This window comes from Leopardus geoffroyi, chromosome E2, assembly GCF_018350155.1.
Source record: "Leopardus geoffroyi isolate Oge1 chromosome E2, O.geoffroyi_Oge1_pat1.0, whole genome shotgun sequence".
Classification (NCBI taxonomy): domain Eukaryota; kingdom Metazoa; phylum Chordata; class Mammalia; order Carnivora; family Felidae; genus Leopardus; species Leopardus geoffroyi.
In genome coordinates this window covers 17,831,944-17,850,267 of record NC_059335.1, presented here as the reverse complement: position 1 = coordinate 17,850,267, position 18,324 = coordinate 17,831,944, and the positions used below count along the sequence as shown (strand labels likewise).

Genomic DNA, 18,324 nt, shown 5'->3' with positions numbered 1-18,324 from the left:
TCTTCGTGGTCTACACTGGCTCAGTGTAATAGGACTACTGCTCCTTTCTGTCCCTCCTGCTCCCTCAGGGCCGTTCGTGGCCAGTTCTGCGCAGCTACGATGACTTCCGTTCCCTGGATGCTCACCTACACCGGTGCATATTTGACAGGAGGTTCTCCTGCCTCCCAGAGCTTCCCCACCCCCAGAGGGTGCCAGGGCTGCCCAGGTAAACTGTTTATGGTCCCAGCCTCAGCTATGGTGTGTCCTCATAAGCACTGTGTGAAACCATCAAGGGAGGATAGTTAAATATTTAAACACTGGTATGGCCCAAGTTCCAACCAATCAGAATGGAGAGGCCCAGAATAAAACTGCAGCAAGGTTCTGGAGGCTCCTTTCAGCTTTAGGATCATGGGAGTTCCAGGGGATTTGGTGGGAGAGTCGGCATGGCCAGACCAATGGGGGCACACAGGAGCTTGGCATAGCCTATTTACTAACTGATATGAAAATATTTCAGTGCTTACCAGTGGAGCAGCACCCATGCATTCAGGCTGAGTTTCAGCCCTGCCTAGAGGTGAGCTAGGGCAGTATAGGAGGGCAGTGACTCTCTCAAGTTCCCCTCACAAAAGCCCATCCTGACAACCTGCCCCCAGATGCTGGTACCACTGCTGCTACAATACCTGGAGACCCTGTCAGGACTGGTGGACAGTAACCTCAACTGTGGGCCTGTGCTCACCTGGATGGAGGTAGGCCCGGGAAAGGGGACTTGGGGTGGGGAGTGAGTGAGGGATGTCTGAGGAGTGAGAACCAGCCGGAGAGAGTGTGTGGGCACAGGAAAGAAACGAGCCAGAGTGGAGGAGGCACTGATATTTCAGTGTCTGTGTGGGCACATGCCTGTGAGAGAGAATGAGTGTGTGTGTGTGTGTGTGTGTGTGTGTGTGTGTGTGTGTGTGTGTTAGAGGCATTGGACTATGGGGATGTGAGGATTTCAAGGTATATCAGTTAGAAATAGGTTTTACTGTAACTCACAGAACACTTGGCCAACAGTGGCTTAAACCAGTCGGTTTTTAGATACCAAATGTGCAGTGTCATGGAGGATGAAGGTGCAGGGGTATCCTGGGACATGAGAGGAAGGAGGGGCTTTGTTGGGTAGGGGCAAGAATTTAGCTCTTTGACCGATAGCTCTGACTGACAGAGGCTTTTAGGTAGGGGACAGGTAGTGAGCTCCATTGGACATGGAGGAACCTCCTCTGCCTTTATTATCTTCTTCTGGCCTCTCCCTGCACATCCCTCTCCCCCCACCATCTCAGCTGGACAACCATGGCCGGCGACTGCTCCTCAGTGAGGAAGCCTCCCTTAACATCCCTGCGGTGGCCGCTGCCCATGTAATAAAACGGTACACAGCCCAGGCACCAGACGAGCTGTCGTTCGAGGTGAGGCTGTGGGGAAGTGAACTCCACCTGGGCTCCCCACTTCCCCTGTCCCTTCTGACCCTCCCTCCAATTACCTTCCCACTCTCAGGTGGGAGACATTGTCTCAGTGATCGACATGCCACCCACTGAGGATCGGAGCTGGTGGAGGGGCAAGCGAGGCTTCCAGGTGAGCCTGGCTTGGGGTGGACAAGTGAGGCAGGGCACTGTGCCAGCTAGGGTGGCCTACTCGCTGACCCCAAACCCTCTTCAGGTCGGTTTCTTCCCCAGTGAGTGTGTGGAGTTGTTCACAGAGCGGCCTGGCCCAGGACTAAAGGGGGGTAAGTGCCAGGGGCAAAATGTGGAGGCCTCCCTGCATCCTTTGCTTGCCGTCCATTCTCTCCACCTACTGTTCACCCCACAGATGCCGATGGTCCCCCGTGTGGTGTCCCAACTCCCCAGGGTGTCTCCTCTCTGACCTCAGGTAATGGGAACAAGGGGCCAGGCCCCTGCCCCCCACCATAAGATCAGTGGCTGCACTGACCCTGTGTGGCCTGCCTTTACCCCCACAGCTGTGCCCCGGCCACGTGGGAAGCTGGCTGGCCTCCTCCGAACATTCATGCGCTCCCGCCCTTCTCGGCAGCGGCTACGGCAGCGGGGCATCCTGAGGCAGAGGGTGTTTGGCTGTGACCTTGGAGAGCATCTCAGCAATTCAGGCCAGGATGGTGAGGACAGGCCCTATGTCTCCCTGCCCAGCCCTCTCCTCCCACCCTGGTTGCAACCTGCCTAGACCTGAGCCCCTGCTTTTCCCCAGTGCCCCAGGTGCTTCGCTGCTGCTCTGAGTTTATTGAGGCCCATGGGGTGGTGGATGGAATCTACCGGCTCTCAGGAGTGTCATCCAACATCCAGAGGCTACGGTGAGGGCCCTCCACCAAGCCCTTCCTTCCACAAACTCCTACTGAGCATCATCTCTGTTTCAGGCCCTGTGCCATGTGCTGGGGACATAGAGTTATCAGGGGGGTTAGGAGGGCTTAGAGTGGGGTTGGACTGGGGCTGGGGGCAAAGAGGGCTTCCTTGAGGAAGTGATACCCACACCGAGACCTGACAGGCAAGAGCAGAATAAACATTGGAAGCAAAGAGATCAACCTTCATTGAGTACCTGCCACATGCCAAGCATGAGGCACTGGGGACACAGTGGTGGATGAGAGACAACCAGAGATTCCTGCCCTCATGGGGTTCACATACTAGAGGGAGAGACAAACAAGGAAATGAGAGTGTGTACTAGCAGGTGACAAGTACTATGGAGAAAAATAGAATGGGGTGGGGAGGCTCATAATAAGTTGGGGAGGGATATTGCAGTTTTATATAGGGTGGGCAGAGAAGGCCGCCTGGGAGAGAGCTTGCTCTGGTGGAGGTGAGGGAGTGAGCTGTGTGGACGTGCTGGGATGAACATTCACCATGGAGGGAACAGTTAGTGCAAGGGAAAGCAGCAGGAGGTCATGTCCCGGAAGGAAATGGGGGCAGAGCATACAGGGCCTTTTTGATGACTGTTAGGATTTTGCCTTTTACTCAGAATAAGGGGGTAACCACAGGAGGGTTCTGAGCTGAGGGACAGCATGTGGAAGAGTCTTTAAGGGGAAGCAGTGAGCCACGAGCACTGGGGCTGACAGGAGGCATGAGGTGTCAGTGTGGAGCCTGAGACTCTGAGAGACGGGCATGAGGTCACATGATAGGATGTTTACCCAAGAGCAGTGGGACATCACCAGAGAGTGGTGAGCAGGGGCTATTGGGATTTGGGCCACGTTTTTCAGTGACCTCCAGAAGCCAGGAGAATGACAGCTTCGTGGAAGGAGCGTGGTCACACTCTGGATTCAGATAGCCTTGGGTACCCACAGCAGGGGCATCTCCCACCTGAGCCTCAGTGTCCTTCCTGTCAAATGAGGCATGCTCTCTGGGGCACACAGAGTTGTTGCAGGGGGGGGGGGGCAGGCGGTCAGTAAGGTTCTGCCTCTGAAGAGCCCAGCACAGGATCCATGTGCATGCACCTATGTGTGGCCACTTTGGGAAGTGGGGGAAGAACACGGCCAGGTGGTTCGGCTCTGACCTGAATCTTTCTCCTCTTTGACCTGGTGGCCTCAGGCATGAGTTTGACAGTGAGAGGATCCCTGAACTGTCTGGCCCCGCCTTTCTGCAGGACATCCACAGTGTGTCCTCCCTTTGCAAGCTGTACTTCCGGGAGCTGCCGAACCCCTTGCTCACATACCAGCTCTACGGGAAGTTCAGTGTGAGTAAGGGAGCTGGCAAGGTTGGAGGGTGCTGGGATGCATCTGGCCCAGCCCCCATCATGCTTGTGCATAATCTCAGGAAGCCATGTCAGTGCCTGGGGAGGAGGAACGCCTGGTGCGTGTCCACGACGTCATCCAACAGCTGCCCCCACCACACTACAGGTAAACCAGGAGGGGCAGGAAGGGCTGTGGTGGGGTCCCAAGGGAGTTGAGGCTCAGGTGTCCTCCTCCACTCTCACCCCCAGGACCCTGGAGTACCTGCTGAGGCACTTGGCCCGCATGGCAAGACACAGCGCCAACACCAGCATGCATGCCCGCAACCTGGCCATTGTCTGGGCACCCAATCTGCTACGGTAAGCTGGCAACTCACCAGCCTGCCCCCTCAGCCTTCTCCACTAGCTGGGCCTCAAGATGCCCCCCACACCCAGAACCCAACTTTTGCTCTCTTATTCATTTCATTCAACACATATTTCTTGAGTACCTTCTGTGTGCCAGTTCCTTTCCTCAGCACTGGGACACAGTAGTGAGCAAAATCCTGTGCTCCTAAGTCCACATTTTCATGGGGGAGATGAACAATGAACCGTCAACAAGAAAAATAGAGACTATGGTCTGATAGTGATGAGTACCAAGGAGAAAGATTACAAAGCAGGGAAGGGAGATGCACAGGGTCATGGTATTTTGAAATTTTTAGAGTGGCAGGGAAGGCTTCAGTAAGAAGCTTCTGTGGCCAGTAGCGGCATGAGCCACAGAAGATTTGATGGTGACCAAGACAGGCAAGCTCTCTGTCCCAAATAAAATAGGTGGTACATCAGATGGTGGATACAAGAACTATGAGGACAAAGAAACAGAAAGAGAAGGCAGCTTACAATTTTAAATAAAGTGGGTGGGGAAGACTCCACGGAGAAGGTAACATTTAAGAACTTTGGAAGGTGAGGGAGGGACACACGTGGATATCTGGGGAAGAACAAACCAGACCGAGGGGACCAAAAGTGCCAATGTCTGGAGGCTGGGAAGGTGCCCGGTGTGCTGGAGGACCAGCAGGGAGGCCAGTGTGGCTGGAGCCCAGTGAGCAAGGGAGGGAGGGGTTGAGGGGGAGGAGATGGTGAGGTCAGAGATGCCAGGGGACCAGACAGAGGAATGACCTATGATTTGTGGGTCATGGTGAGGACAGACTTTACCAGGACAGGGGTGCAGCCAGGGGAGGGCTCTGAGCCCGGAGGGCCTTGACCCAGCATGGAGGGGCTCCTTCTGGCTGCAGAGGGGAGCAGACTGCAGAGGGCAGAACACAGAATGGAGGGGGAGGGGGCAGGGAGGCAGGGAGGAGCTGTGGTGTCTGGGATGGGAAGGGTAGAGGCCAGGCCAGGGGTGGGGACAGTGGGGAAGAGTTTAGATTCTGGAGAGATTTTGTGGGTGGAGCAGGGAGGATTTCTGAGAGATTGGATGTGAGTGTGAGGCAAAGAAGGGGATCAGGAACAACACCCAGAGGTGTTTGGCCTGAGCATTGACTGAGCTGCGGACAGGGAGGAAGGAGGTTTGGGGGAAGGTTGAGAACCCAATGCTAGATGTGATCACTTGGGGAAGGTCAGAGGTGTTAGATGACAGTCATTTCTTCCATTGGCTCCCCATTTTGGGTAGCTAAAATCCACCAGCTGGAGCTTAAAGCACCTGGCCTCCCTCTATCTCCTCCCACCCAGATCCATGGAACTGGAGTCAGTGGGGCTGGGTGGGGCCGCAGCCTTCAGGGAGGTTCGGGTGCAGTCTGTGGTGGTGGAATTCCTGCTCACCCACGTGGATGTCCTGTTTAGCGACACCTTCTCCTCTGCTGGCCTCGACCCTGCAGGTACGCCCATCTCACCCGCTCATGTCCTGGCTACTGCCCCCTCATTGTTAGGGCTGCAGTGGGAGGGCAGGTGGGCTCCCAGCCCTATCCCTACCCCACTGAAGGTGGACCTCCCTCCTGGCTCCTTGAGGACCCCGCCCCGGCCTCTCCCTCCCCTCCCCCCCCCCTTCTCATTTCAGCTCCTACGCTCAGGATCCCCACTTCTTGGCCCGGACATCGTTCTTCCTTCACCCCTTGTAGCTCCTGGGGGCTCTTGGGGCCATGGGTCCATCTGGGAGGAGGTGGGAGGTCCCCAGACTTGACCCCGCCCTGGCCCCACCCAGACTCCCCGCCCAACCCGGGACCCCAGCCCAATCAGGATTCAGCACGTCGGAGGGCCCACTGGCCCGAGGTAACTGAAGCCAGAGCCGCTGCCCTCGCTGGCTGCCGGGAGCTGCCTCCTCATCAGCTCGTTCTGCCTCACTCCTCCTCCTCACCTGCCTGCTGCCCACCCATTCCCGCCTGATCCGCCCGCCCTGGCCCCCTGCCTTGCCAGCCCGGGTGGGCACGCTGCGGGGCCGGGGCTTGGGCTGTAGCGCTTGGCTTTGCCCGTGGCCTTGAATGGCACCCTGAGCTGACAGCTGCCCCCTTTCCCAATTCCCTAGGCCGCTGCCTCCTCCCCAGGCCCAAGTCACTTGCGGGCAGCGGCCCCTCCACTCGCCTGCTGACGCTGGAGGAAGCCCAGGCTCGCACCCAGGGCCGTCTGGGGACACCCACGGAGCCCATAACTCCCAAGGCCCCAGCTTCACCTGTGGAGAGGTGAGTGGAATGCTAGGGGAGCATAGGATCAGCCTGGAGGCCCCAGATCCTCAAACTGCCTCCTGTGTCTCATGCAAACCCCAGGAGGAAAAGGGAGAGAGGCGAGAAACCGCGAAAGCCAGGGGGGAGCAGCTGGAAGACCTTCTTTGCCCTGGGCCGGGGCCCCAGCATCCCCCGAAAGAAACCTCTACCCTGGCTGGGGGGCACCCGTGCCCCACCGCAGCCTTCAGGTCAGAGGCCGGCAGTGGGCGGTGATGGTAGGGGGAGGCACTCTGAAGTGCCCTGTGACCATTGTACCTCTCCTAGCAGGTGGCCGACCTGACACCGTCACGCTGAGATCTGCCAAAAGCGAGGAGTCTCTGTCATCACAGGCCAGCGGAGCTGGTGAGCACAGGGTGGCTCATGCCTGTGCCCAGGTGGAACTGGGAGGGCCGGGGGCCCTGAGGTGGCCTCTAAATGTGCTTCAAATTTGGGGGGTTGGGTTTTTTTTTTCCTTAATCTGGACATTAGGTACAATGAGTTGGATAAAGCATCACCCTTGGTTCATGATGTACTGTGATCATTGGTTCAGGCAGGGTCCTTTCAAACAGTCTTCTATGCATTCCTGTTGAAAAACAAATGTAGATAATAAAATGAACACCCATGAACCCACTGGCCAGAACTAAAAGAGCCCCACGACCTTACCTGCAAGCTTCTCCCCTCGCATCTGCTGCCTCCCCACCGGAGGCGCCCTTGAGACTTGATGGTCAGCATCCCCTTGCTCTAAGGTCTCCTTACCTGTAGGTGTCTGCATAAATAACATACAGCACAGTCCTAGTGGTTTTGGATCTTTAAAGGTATCCTAAGAAAGGGGGTATGGTGTTGGATGAGGAACTTCACTTTTCACTCACTGCCATCCATGCGGCCAAGTGTAGCCCAGGCTCGTTCCTCTCAGCTGCTCTCTGGTAGCCGTGTGTGGATGTCCTATCCAGAGCTGCATGTCCGTCCCACTCCCGATGGGTTGAGGGGCTCTGGTGAGCAATCTCTGCCATGCCCCACACTCTGGTGAGAGCGCTGCATGTACCCAGGAGTGGATGGAGGTGCATGCTGTAGGGTATGTTCATGTCCAACTGTACATGAGAAGGCCCACTTGTTTTCCAAATATGGCTGCCCCAGTCTGCACTCCCACCAGCTACCTGTGAGATCCCATTGGTCTCATGCTCACAAGCTATGTGGTTGTCAGACTTCGCTCTTGCCTTTGGGTCTGGAATGGTTCTCCTCATGGCCTTGCCATTTATTTCCTTTATCACTGTGAGTCTGAACAGCTCTCCCTGGATTCGCAGCCATTGTGACCCTATCCAGGGAAGTGCCTCTTCGCGTTCCTCCACCAACCCACTGGGCTGTGTGCCCTATTCTCACTGATGTATGGGTACGTAAAGTTCTGGCCCTTGACACCAAACTGTTCCCTCTTCCAGGCCTCCAGAGGCTGCACAGGCTACGGCGACCCCACTCCAGCAGCGATGCTTTCCCTGTGGGCCCAGCACCTGCTGGCTCCTGTGAGAGCCTGTCCTCCTCTTCCTCCTCCTCTGAATCCTCCTCCTCTTCTGAGTCCTCGTCATCTGGATCCTCAGCAGCTGGGCTGGGGGCACTCTCTGGCTCCCCTTCACACCGAACCTCAGCCTGGCTAGATGATGGTGACGAGCTGGACTTCAGCCCACCCCGCTGCCTGGAGGGGCTCCGGGGGCTCGACTTTGATCCCCTGACCTTTCGCTGCAGCAGCCCCACACCAGGGGACCCTGCACCTCCTGCCAGCCCAGCACCCCCAGCCCCTGCCTCTGCCTTCCCACCCAGGGTGACCCCCCAGGCCCTCTCACCCCGTGGGACCACCAACCCTGCCTCACCCACCGCCCTGGACATCTCAGAGCCCCTAGCTGTATCAGTGCCACCTGCTGTCCTGGAGCTGCTGGGGGCTGGGGGAACACCTGCCTCAGTCACCCCAACGCCAGCCCTCAGCCCCAACCCAGGCCTGCGGCCCCATCTCATCCCCTTGCTGCTGCGTGGAGCCGAGGCCCAGCTGAGTGACACCTGCCAACAGGAGATCTGCAGCAAGCTGTCACTGCCTGGTCCCCGGGGGCCCCAAGGCCAGCACGGTGAGTCCTGCTCAGCCTACCCTACACCCTCATAGACCCAGAAGCTGCACCCAAGACCTGCCTGACTCCTCTTCTCATTCCTCTCTGTGTAGGTCCTGGTACAGATTCTCCGCTGCTGCCCCCACCCCTGTCCCTCCTGCGCCCTGGGGGAGCCCCGCCCCCACCCCCCAAGAACCCAGCACGCCTCATGGCCCTGGCCCTGGCTGAGCGGGCTCAGCAGGTGGCCCAGAGACAGAGCCAACAGGAGCATGGGAGCACCCCTTCTGCTCCCCACTCCCCTTTCCACCGCTCACTGTCACTGGAGGTGGGCGGTGAGCCCCCAGGGACCTCAGGGGTTGGGCCAGCCCCCAACTCCCTAGCCCACCCGGGTGCCTGGGTTCCTGGACCCCCACCTTCCCTACCGAGGCAACAAAGTGACGGGAGCCTGGTGAGGAGCCAGCGTCCCCCAGGGACCTCAAGGAGGGGACTCCGAGGCCCTTCCCAGGTCAGTGCCCAGCTCAGGACAAGTGGGGGATGCAGGGGGTGTGGAGATGAGCCAGAGACAGCAGCTCAGTTCCTGTATTCTGTCCCCACACAGGTTCCTACTCCTGGCTTCTTCTCTTCGGCCCCCCGGGAGTGCCTGCCACCCTTCCTTGGGGTCCCTAAACCAGGCTTGTACTCCCTGGGTTCCCCATCCTACCAGCCCAGCTCCCCAGCCCCGGTCTGGAGGAGCCCCCTAGGTCCCCCTGCACCACTTGATAGGGGAGAGAACCTGTACTATGAAATCGAGACAGGTGAGGGATCCCCCTACTCTGGCCCCACTCGGTCCTGGAGTCCCTTTCGTTCTATGCCCCCAGATAGGCTCAATGCCTCATACGGCCTGCTTGGCCAGTCACCACCACTCCACAGGTCCCCCGACTTCCTGCTCAGCTACCCACCACCCCCCTCCTGCTTTCCCCATGACCATGTTGGCTACTCAGCCTCCCAGCATCCTGCCCGGCGCCCTACCCGGCCTGAGCCCCTCTATGTCAACCTAGCTCTGGGGCCCAGGGGTCCCTCACCCGCCTCTTCCAGCTCCTCCTCCCCTCCTGCCCACCCACGTAGCCGTTCAGATCCTGGCCCCCCAGCCCCCCGCCTCCCCCAGAAACAGCGGGCCCCCTGGGGCCCCCACACCCCTCACAGGGTGCCTGGGCCCTGGGGCCCTCCAGAGCCTCTTCTGCTGTATAGGGCAGCCCCACCAGCCTACGGGAGGGGGGGTGAACACCACCGAGGATCCTTGTACAGGAATGGGGGGCAAGGAAGGGAGGGGGCTGGTCCCCCACCCCCCTACCCCACTCCCAGCTGGTCCCTCCATTCTGAGGGTCAGACCCGAAGCTACTGCTGAGCCACAGCTGGGGGAAACCTTCTTCCTTTCCCTTCCCCCTCACTGATCTTGGCCCAATCCAATCCCTTGTTTTGTATTTTCTTGAGCTCCTGACCCCTACCCTTGGTTTCTAACTTTGTAACTTGTTTCTGATGTGGGTCCCTAACCTGTTATAGCTTTCCTACCCTGGGCCGAAGGGCACACCCATCCCCCCCACCGTCCTCCCATCCTGGGGGCTCTCGCACAAATCTGAGGGCTAGGCTAACAGCCTGTCTTCCCTCTCCCTTCAGGAGCCCCCAGCTTGTCCTGCCCTGTGCACAGGGGGTTGGGGAACAGCTCCTGCCCATCTCCCCCCACACACCCCCACTAAACCATCTGATAAAATTAATAAAAATGGTGAAAACATGGCTGCTAGTGTCATGCTGGAGCCAGATGCAGTGAACAAAGAGGCAGAGACAGATAGGCTGCTTTATCACTTTATCATTTCAGCAAGTGCTGAATGGGGAGTCACTCCTGGGAGGCTCTGAGCAGTGATATCTTCAGGGAGGCAGTCATGGGCACCCTAAGAATCTGTCAGGAGTGGGGTCGAGGCTGGGCTTGTCTCCGAGTTGGCATCCACCTTGCAGCTCTGCTATGACCTCCTCCAGCAGGTCCATCCTGGGGAGTAGTGGGATAGGGGTGGAGTCAAGGTTACCCTGGGGATGAGGAAGGGGTCCGGGGTCCCCCAGCAGGGCCCATTTCTCACTTCTGCAGGCTGGAGAAGAGATCTCCTTTGATCAGCTCGGGACTGGGCACCTGCAGGGGAAAAAGGCTGGAGCTGCCACCCAGTGGCCATGGAGGGTGCCCAGGAAGGTGGCATGGGGCAGGGGATAGGCTCAGGGTCCTCTGCTTCACCTGCCCTCATGGCCTTCCCTGCCAGCAGCCTCCAGGGTGTGGGAGGCCTCCTTGTGGGTCAGCAGGCAGGGGCTAGGCTCACACGGCAGAGGGGCCCCGCAGGGCAGCCCTGTGTGTGTGACGCCACAGTCCCTGCAGGGCTTGAATCGTGACTGAGCACTTCCTCTCAAACTCCTCCAAAGAGCCCTGGGTCCCCAGAAGGGAGGCTGAGTCCTGATGGCTAGAGCACAGGACAGGGCCCTGGGTGAAATAGAGTTGGTCAGGGGGGCACAGGTGAGTGACGGGAAAGTTGGGGTGTCCTGTGAGTCCCTGGTCAAAGGGGAGGCAGCCAGGGATATTGGGGTTGGTGACACCTGGGGTGAGGGGTGAAAGATTAACAAATGAATGGTTGCACAGGGCCCTGCAGGTATCCATACTGTTGAGCTGGGCTCCAGGCAGCGGTGCAGGCTGACCCTGGCTGCGGGGCTGAAGCCTGGGTAGAAGCTGGGGCTGGGGCTCAGGCTGCCTAGAGTCAAGCTGCTGCCTGAGTCCCAGGCTGTGCCCCTCTGGACTCTGCTGTGGCCTGGGGTCTCAGGAGTCTCCGGGGCCTGCAAAGAGCCATGGCAGAGAGCTGGCAGGGCCTGCCCAGGTGCCCCACAGCTCCCTTGGTCTTCCATGTCCCTGCTCTGGCTCCTACCTGGCATGGGGAGGGGCCTAGGGGCATCACAGGGGGCACAGGCCTGGGTATAGTCTTGGCTCTGGGAGCCACCTCACAGTACAGTGTCTCTGGGGGGACAGACCAGCTGGTTGGAATGGGAAGAGCAGAGCTGAGCTCACAACCTGCTCCCACCCACTCCCTGCCCTCTCACCTGGTGGGGAACCCTGGGATGGAAGGTACCGTGTGGGCCAATGCTTCCGGGAGCTCACCTCAGGAGTGGAGTCCTGGGGAAGGAGGCTGAGTATGGGACGTGGGTCCTGCCTAAGGCTCCAAGGCAACCACCCACCCTGCCAACCTGCCCTGTACCTGGGCCATGGCCTCCCGCAGCAGGTATCGAGTACTCTGCAGGCTGCCCCAGCGGTCAGCGGGCCCTAGGCCCAGCCCAGCCTGAACCAGGGCCTGGTAGGGGGCTGGTACCAGGGGATCCAGGGCCGGGCTCTCACCTGCCTCCAATTTAGCCTTCACCTCAGGCCCCTTTCTCCCAGCCCAGGGCAGCTCTCCTGTGAGGAAGCATGACTGGGGGACCGAAACAGTACAGATACCTCTGTGGGGCGGGGTGTAGGATCACTCACTGACTGGTGAAGACCTCCTGGGCCAGGATGCAGAAGCTGTAGAGATCTGAGGTGGCGGCAGGCACGTCACCGCAGATGAGCTCAAGTGGCAGCCATGGGTACAGTTCAGGAGGCGGGGGTAGCCCTGGGCCTGGGCCTCCCCGGGGGTAGCCCTGCTGTGGCCTGCGGAGGCCAAGGGGCCTGGTGAGCCAGTGGCCACCGGACAGGGACACAGGGGCGGGCAGGTGAGGCAGGCACTCACCTGGGCGGCGGCCAGCATCGGTGCAGTGGGCGCCCGTGCTCCAGGCTGCCCACCTTGGCCAGGCCTGGCCGTACCAGCTGCACGGCATGAGAGCTAAGGCCGCCATGAGCACGCCAGCGGGCCTGCAGGAACAGCAGGGCCTCCAGCACCTGCAGCAGCAGGTGGCCGGGCGGCAGGCCTGGCACAGTGCGGGGCCCTCCCTGACTCGGTCCCCGTGGGTGCAGCACCACGTGCAGGGAGCCCAGCCACACGGGTTCGAAGAGGAGGCACAGTCCTGACAGGTCCGCCGAGGGGCTCAGTGCCATCAGCAGCAACATGTTGGGGTGGTGCAGGGTGCTGGGTGGGAGGAATCAGGCCGCTCACAAGGAGGCCCCAACCTGCACGGTGGGGGCTGCCCCTGGGCACAGCTCGCCGCGTGCCAGGGGTTGACGATCTGCACCAGCCACCAGACAGAGGACACACTGAGACCTGGCTTGCAGGGCCGGCACCCACTTCACACCCCACCTGTGGTACCCTCCCTACAACCGGCCTGTAACACACTGCACGCGGAAAGGGGAGCCACTTTACGGTCAGGGGGAGGGGTGGTCACTCCGGTAAGAGGGGTCCGTGTCAAGCGCTGGCCTGGAGGTGAAGACTATAACGGTGGCGGCTGTCACGTTCCTGGCCTTCTGTTTGTGAAACACTTGAGTAGGACAGGCAGGCAGGAGACTGGTCTGTGGGACGGGGCTAGCCTGAGGGCAAGGCTGGGGGTGGGGGTGGGGGTACCTGCAGTGTTGAAGGTCGGCCAACAGCACATCAGGCTGAGTTCCCGGTACCTTCAGCTGCCGAGCTGTCACAGGGTGGCCCCTCCACAGGAGGCTAGAGAATGAGGAGGTGGTAAGAGTGCAGGTCTGAGACAAGGGGGCTTTCCTTGTGAGGTTAGGAGAGCTGGACACCTCCCAGAGCTCTGCCGGACAGTTAGGCAGGGGCGTGGGGGGGCTAGCTCTCACTTGGCCATGAGGGTGCGGGAGCTGCTCTCGTAGGTGCGGTCGGGCTCGCCCTGGGCTGGCAGCAGCTCCTTGGGGTCCGCGAGGGGTATGCCCGTCAGCAGCCCCAGTGGCCACAGGCTGCTCAGCTGGGGATGGGGAGTGAGACTATGAGGCAAGAAATGGACAGGGGTGGCCCCTGCTCCCCCAACCTCTCCCGCTTACCTGGCCAAACCCCAAGGCTGGGATTTGGGGGGGTCTTCTGGTCTGCTCCTGCCTCGGTGCCCTGGGGCAAAGGGAAGTACAGGGGTGAGTCCAGGGTAGCTGGGAGCGGCGGGCGAGTGGGTTTCACGCGTGGATAGTTACCCGTCCGCACGCAGCAGCCGCGGCAACCACAGGGAGCCACACAGGTGGTGGTCAGAGCTGGCCTGCAGCTGGCCCAGGGACGCACTGGCTGCCAACGCACCGCCATGCACCAGTGCTGCTACGCGGGCTCGGCATAGCTCTAGCAGCTCCAGCACCTGGATGGGGGCGGGGTGCGCTGAAGCAGATTGGGGTGGTGGCTCTACACGCTCCCACCCTACCTGGGCCGCCGCTCACCTCCCGGCTCTGCCTGGCACCACCCTGCTCTGCCCAGTCCCGAGGCGTGCGACCCTGCTGGTCACGTAGACGCAGGTCACCCCCTGCCCGCAACAGGTGCAGCACCACCGGGCGGCGGCCCGAGAAGGCACCTGCGTGCACAGGCGTGCTGCCATCGAGGCAGCGGCTGCAGCAGAACAATGAGGACAGAAATGGATTAGGAAAAGGGTGTAACAGGGACAAGAGGTGGCAGGATGGGATCACTGAGGGATGAAAGGAACGTGGCAGGTGGATATCAGAACAGGAGGGGTCACTTGGGGGACACGGTGGGGTCTTTGAGAGGTGAGAGTATCACCGTGAGCATGGGAGATAGCAGGAGAAGGGGAATAGTCATTGGAGGACAAGAAGGGGTTAATTCAGAGAACAAGGGGGAGGTCACTGGGGATAGGAGGGTGTCCTGAGGGAGACAGGTGTCTTTGGAAGAAAGCCCTGGCTCCCAGGACCTCTGGGACTGTGACTCAGAGACCTGGGAGCGTGGGGGCACCGCCATCCGTCCACTCACTGGTTAGGGTTGGCGCCGAAGGACAGCAGGAGCTGCACGACAGAGCTGTGGCCCAGCAGCGCCGAAAGGAAGAGCCCCGTCTGCCCAGCAGAGTTCTCACCATCGACCTGGACAACTGAGGGGCAGCGAGGCTCAGGACTGTGCCTGCCCTCTCCTCCAGAGGCAGAGGTCCTGAGGGCTGCTAGGCAACACCTTTGCCAATTTCCAGTCCCCACAGTCCCTCCTTGACTGGGTGACCCTTGACTCCAGGTTCTATCTGTACGTCCTGGAACCCCCCACCCTCCAGCCACTGGGGACTCTGCCTCAGAGTTCCCCTCGACACAGTACGCACCACTAGTAAGTGCACAGAGCTGCAACAAGGGGTGATGTCTACCTGCCACGCTGACACCCATCTGCCGTCCCAGAAGTGGTAAAATCACACAAAAGTACCCAGGGGCCAGGGGGAGGTGGACTTCTCAGGGACTCCGGCTCACAGGAGTAAGCACTGTCCACGGCAGGCAGCCTCTACCCAGCTTTAATTCAGTGTATGTATACACATCCCATGTGGCCAGCATCCAGTTCTTCAAGAAAAGCAAACTCTCTGGATTTTACCAGGAAATCTCTCAAGTTTATTTTTGAATATTGCTTCTAAGAGCTGAATCCAAGTAGCAGCCTCCTCTGCGCCTCCACGCCTATGCCAAGCCCTTCCCCGCCCCATCATCCTGCTCAGATCCCCCTGCTAACCCCTCCTCTCCCCACCCATCATCCTTGCTGTGGCTGCTGCATGCGGACAGGTAACTAACTGCACATGAAGCCCATTCGCCCACTGCTCCCAGCTACCCTGGACTCACCCTTCTTCCTCTAGGCCCTAGCCCCTATCCCTACTGAGGGAAAATGCCTGGTGTCTTTGTCCCTGAACTCCTATGTCCTTGGCAGTTAAGACTAAAATCAATCATGCACTTGGTCCAAACCAGCTTGGTCTCTGTCACAAAATCCCTCCCAATGTGGTCCTTTAGGAACATCCGAATACCACATTCACTGCATCCACAGTGGCATCCTAACTGGGTTTCTGCATTTGTCTTGCCCTGCAGAAGGATCTTCTTAAAACACACCTCATTGCATGATATAATCATTACAGTGGTAATCATTTCATTCCATGTATAGGTAATCTTATACACGATGATCCAAAAACAAAAAAAGAGAAAAAGAGGGCAAGGCTCCCTTTATGAAGCTAGTAAGACCTTAATTCCAAAACCAGATGAACTTCCAGAACCAAAAATGAAAGTATATTTCAATTCCATTTATGATCATATATGCAACCCCCCTAAATAAAGTAAAAGGGATTACCCAATAGATTTATTCCCAAAAATCAAGGATGATTCAACATAACAAAATCAACGTAGGAAAAGACATTCATGGATTAAAGAACAAAAATCACATTTGACTCAGTAGATACAGAAAAAGCACCTGATAAAATTCAATGCCTACTTATGACTGGGGGTGGGGGGAATATCTCAAAAACGAAGAATAGATGGGAACTTCCTCACTTCATAAAAATTACAAACCAAAACCCAAGAGTAAGCACGATACTTAATGCAGAAATACAGATTAATTCCCTTTAATATCAAGAAGGAAAGAGCTATCCACCCACAACAAAGTTCAGGGGTTCTGGCCAACACCTCACATGAGAAAAAAAAAGAATTCAAGTTTAAAGGGCTGGACCAAACTGTCACCATCCTCAGGTAACAAAAAATGTAAAAGAACCAAAAATTACGACGATTACTTAAGCTCAGAAAGTAGTAGCCAGATACACAATCAACTTACAAAAATCAATGAAAAAATGGAAATTGTAAATCAGACCTTCATTTCCTGCTTACAACTCCAATGTTTTCCCATCACACACAGAACAAAATCTAACAAAATTCACACACTACTTTTGAGGCCCTTTGCTGTCTGCACCTGCTGCCTCTTAGCTTCAGCCCTCTCTCGGAGCCCCCTTGCTCCAAGGCTACTTACACATACCCAGTCTGTTTGGACTTCAAAGCCTTTGCAATGGCTATTCCACCCTTCTGAAGTGCCCTTCCCCAGGTTTTTGCATGACCAACTTTTATAACGTGGGACAAGTATCACCCCATCCAAAAAGCCATCCTTTTCAGTGTATCTACTTCATCTTCACCATTCTCTTAAATTCTCTTAATAGAATTAAGATTGAAATGACCCAGAAAGTTCGCTTCACCCCTAAATCCCCATCATGGACAACAGGTGCCCGCTACACAGCCGTTGACTGGCTAGCTAAAGTCACACCTTCTGTACTGCCTCCTGATCTTGCCCCACAGGCAACTGCAGCAGCCAGACCCTCACCTCTGCGCAGGAGCCGGGTGAGGCCCCAGCCTGGGCCCCCAGCTACAGCCAGGCGATGCAGTTGTCCCACCTGGGCTTCTGGATCCCTAACAGAGCCCAGCTCCACGGGGAATCGAGAGCGCGGGGAGGGCATCTGTGGGCTCCGGACTCAGTCAGCTCCTGGGTGGGGATCACCTAGGGGGGGTCTCATGAGGGCAGGAGAAAGTGAAGACAGGACCTCTGGGGGCAATAAAAACAGAACCGGCTGGGAGTCCTGGAGGGCAGTGTGAGAAAGGCAGGGGAGTCAGGAGGGGTCTGATTTGTTGTTAGGCGTTTGAAGGAGCAAAGGGGTGGGCTCTGGGAGCTACAACCAGCAGGTATGGGGTCTAAGGGAGTCTGAGGGCTGGGCGCTCCATCTCAGGGAGGTGTAAGGACCTCCAGGGATAGGATCTGAGCGTAGGAAAGGAATCTAGGGGGTTAGGAAAAGGGTCTGGAGGAAGAGGGGCCTGAGGGTTGGGACCTGAGAAGGGGCAGGGTCTCCAGGCTATGCAAGGGGATCGAAGGGAGGAAGACAGTCTGAGGGCAGGGTCTGCGGGCTGGGAGAAGGTCTGAGGTCCGGGGATGTGGACTGAGGTTCAGGGAAACCTCTGGGTGCTGGGTTGGGATCTCCGCGCTGGGGGAAGGGACTGAGGAAGAAGCGGATCTGAGGCCTGTGCCTGTGGGCTGGGAGCCAGAGTCTGATAAAGGGTAGGGTCTGCGGGCCACCAAGGATGGGAAGGAGGGAGAGGGCGGCCCGGGGGCGGGTCTGGCCAAGAGCTGAGGGCCCAGTAAGCTCTAGGAAGGTTTGGGGGCCGAGGGCCCAGCCCAGGGGTCTTGGCACCTACCGTTGGGCTCTCACAGCAAGCACTACGTGACCGCCACGTGACCCAGGCACTCTAGCTCTGGCGGGCTGAGCGGGAAGCGGCGGCACATGCGCATCAGTGCCCCCTCCCGCCACGTTTGCGCTTGCGCAGTAGCCCCCACCCCTGAGAGGCGCCCCTCCAGCCCTGAAGTGACGCGAGAAAAGAAAAAACGATGTCCACCCCAGAGCTGTGGGCTGTGCCCTACGTTACCCCCTGATTACGCCTGCCCCAGGACTTGCTGGAGGTGGTGGGCCTTTCCTCATCCCTGTCCTTGGCTGTCTTCTTCCCACGCTTCTCACCATCCCCGTGGGCTGTTTCCTCCCTTTCCTTGCCCCAGCCTCATCTCTTTGCCCCAAACCTGGGGCCCGCAGTGTCCTGGACACCCCCCCCCCGGGAATCCCCTGGGACCTGCACATCCACTGGGTCCCACGCTTGCCGTAATATCTCCCCCAAACTGCATTTCTTCCCCAATCCCCATCTCAGGGTCCCCCCTCTTCAAGCCAGAGCCTTGGGCCTCTCCCTGCAATGTCTCCCTCCCATCCAGTCTGTCTGCATCCACTCAGCCTCCTGAGTGTCCTTTCCATCAGCCAGCCCCCTCCTCAGTTTGTTACACCCCTGCCATGCTCCAGCTGCCTGCAGGGATTTCTCACCCCAGCTTTCTTCCGGCTCCCAGCCCGTCGCCCCACTGTGGTACACCCTCTCCATGGCGCCAGGGAAATCTTATTAAGCCAGGCCTAACTCTGTCCCTCCCTTACCTGAAACTGTCCCGACTCCCCAGGGCACCCTGACGCCCCTGGGACGGAGTCCAAGCCCT

The 18,324-nt window shown here is 58.4% G+C and overlaps 2 protein-coding genes across 9 annotated transcripts; one reads left to right on the top strand and one right to left on the bottom strand.

Moving 5' to 3' along the window:
* The first annotated feature begins 92 nt into the window (after positions 1-92).
* ARHGAP33 (Rho GTPase activating protein 33) lies at positions 93-10,186 on the top strand. 2 transcript variants are annotated; one of them, XM_045440913.1, is made up of 18 exons: positions 171-205; positions 630-722; positions 1,287-1,409; positions 1,498-1,575; positions 1,660-1,726; positions 1,810-1,869; positions 1,958-2,110; positions 2,200-2,302; positions 3,525-3,669; positions 3,750-3,832; positions 3,916-4,023; positions 5,365-5,510; positions 6,155-6,308; positions 6,393-6,538; positions 6,618-6,692; positions 7,763-8,437; positions 8,530-8,921; positions 9,015-10,186. In XM_045440913.1, the coding sequence occupies exons 2-18, from the start codon at positions 630-632 to the stop codon at positions 9,798-9,800; spliced, it is 3,387 nt and encodes a 1,128-aa protein (XP_045296869.1). In that variant the 5' UTR covers positions 171-205; the 3' UTR covers positions 9,801-10,186. The 2 variants fall into 2 exon arrangements, with proteins under 2 accessions (XP_045296870.1, XP_045296869.1); XM_045440914.1 differs by having other exon boundaries at positions 93-205; positions 8,530-10,186.
* Positions 10,187-10,241: 55 nt separating this feature from the next.
* LOC123578225 (inactive serine/threonine-protein kinase TEX14-like) lies at positions 10,242-17,601 on the bottom strand. Of its 7 annotated transcripts, XM_045441019.1 has the most exons (16): positions 17,493-17,601; positions 16,630-16,882; positions 14,290-14,404; positions 13,749-13,914; positions 13,515-13,669; positions 13,374-13,434; positions 13,173-13,297; positions 12,949-13,041; positions 12,184-12,519; positions 11,947-12,104; positions 11,677-11,870; positions 11,522-11,594; positions 11,350-11,438; positions 11,090-11,260; positions 10,525-10,574; positions 10,242-10,436 (listed from the first exon to the last, which is right to left on the bottom strand). In XM_045441019.1, the coding sequence occupies exons 2-16, from the start codon at positions 16,760-16,762 to the stop codon at positions 10,331-10,333; spliced, it is 2,025 nt and encodes a 674-aa protein (XP_045296975.1). In that variant the 5' UTR covers positions 16,763-16,882; positions 17,493-17,601; the 3' UTR covers positions 10,242-10,330. The 7 variants fall into 7 exon arrangements, with proteins under 7 accessions (XP_045296975.1, XP_045296974.1, XP_045296976.1 ...); XM_045441018.1 differs by lacking the exon at positions 17,493-17,601 and having other exon boundaries at positions 16,630-17,484; XM_045441020.1 differs by lacking the exons at positions 10,525-10,574; positions 17,493-17,601 and having other exon boundaries at positions 16,630-17,485.
* Positions 17,602-18,324: the final 723 nt, after the last annotated feature.

What these genes read in the sequence shown, in the direction of transcription:
- LOC123578225 (XM_045441019.1), bottom strand. Translation starts at nt 16,762, where the DNA reads ATGCCCTCCCCGCGCTCTCGATTCCCCGTGGAGCTGGGCTCTGTTAGG. An exon ending in TTCGGCGCCAACCCTAACCA is followed by an intron (nt 13,915 to 14,289) that starts GTGAGTGGACGG and finishes GTTCTGCTGCAG; the next exon opens with CCGCTGCCTCGATGGCAGCA. An exon ending in TCCCGCACCCTCATGGCCAA is followed by an intron (nt 13,042 to 13,172) that starts GTGAGAGCTAGC and finishes CTCATTCTCTAG; the next exon opens with CCTCCTGTGGAGGGGCCACC.
- ARHGAP33 (XM_045440914.1), top strand. Translation starts at nt 630, where the DNA reads ATGCTGGTACCACTGCTGCTACAATACCTGGAGACCCTGTCAGGACTG. An exon ending in GGGGCAAGCGAGGCTTCCAG is followed by an intron (nt 1,576 to 1,659) that starts GTGAGCCTGGCT and finishes AACCCTCTTCAG; the next exon opens with GTCGGTTTCTTCCCCAGTGA. An exon ending in GGGGCCCCAAGGCCAGCACG is followed by an intron (nt 8,438 to 8,529) that starts GTGAGTCCTGCT and finishes CTCTCTGTGTAG; the next exon opens with GTCCTGGTACAGATTCTCCG.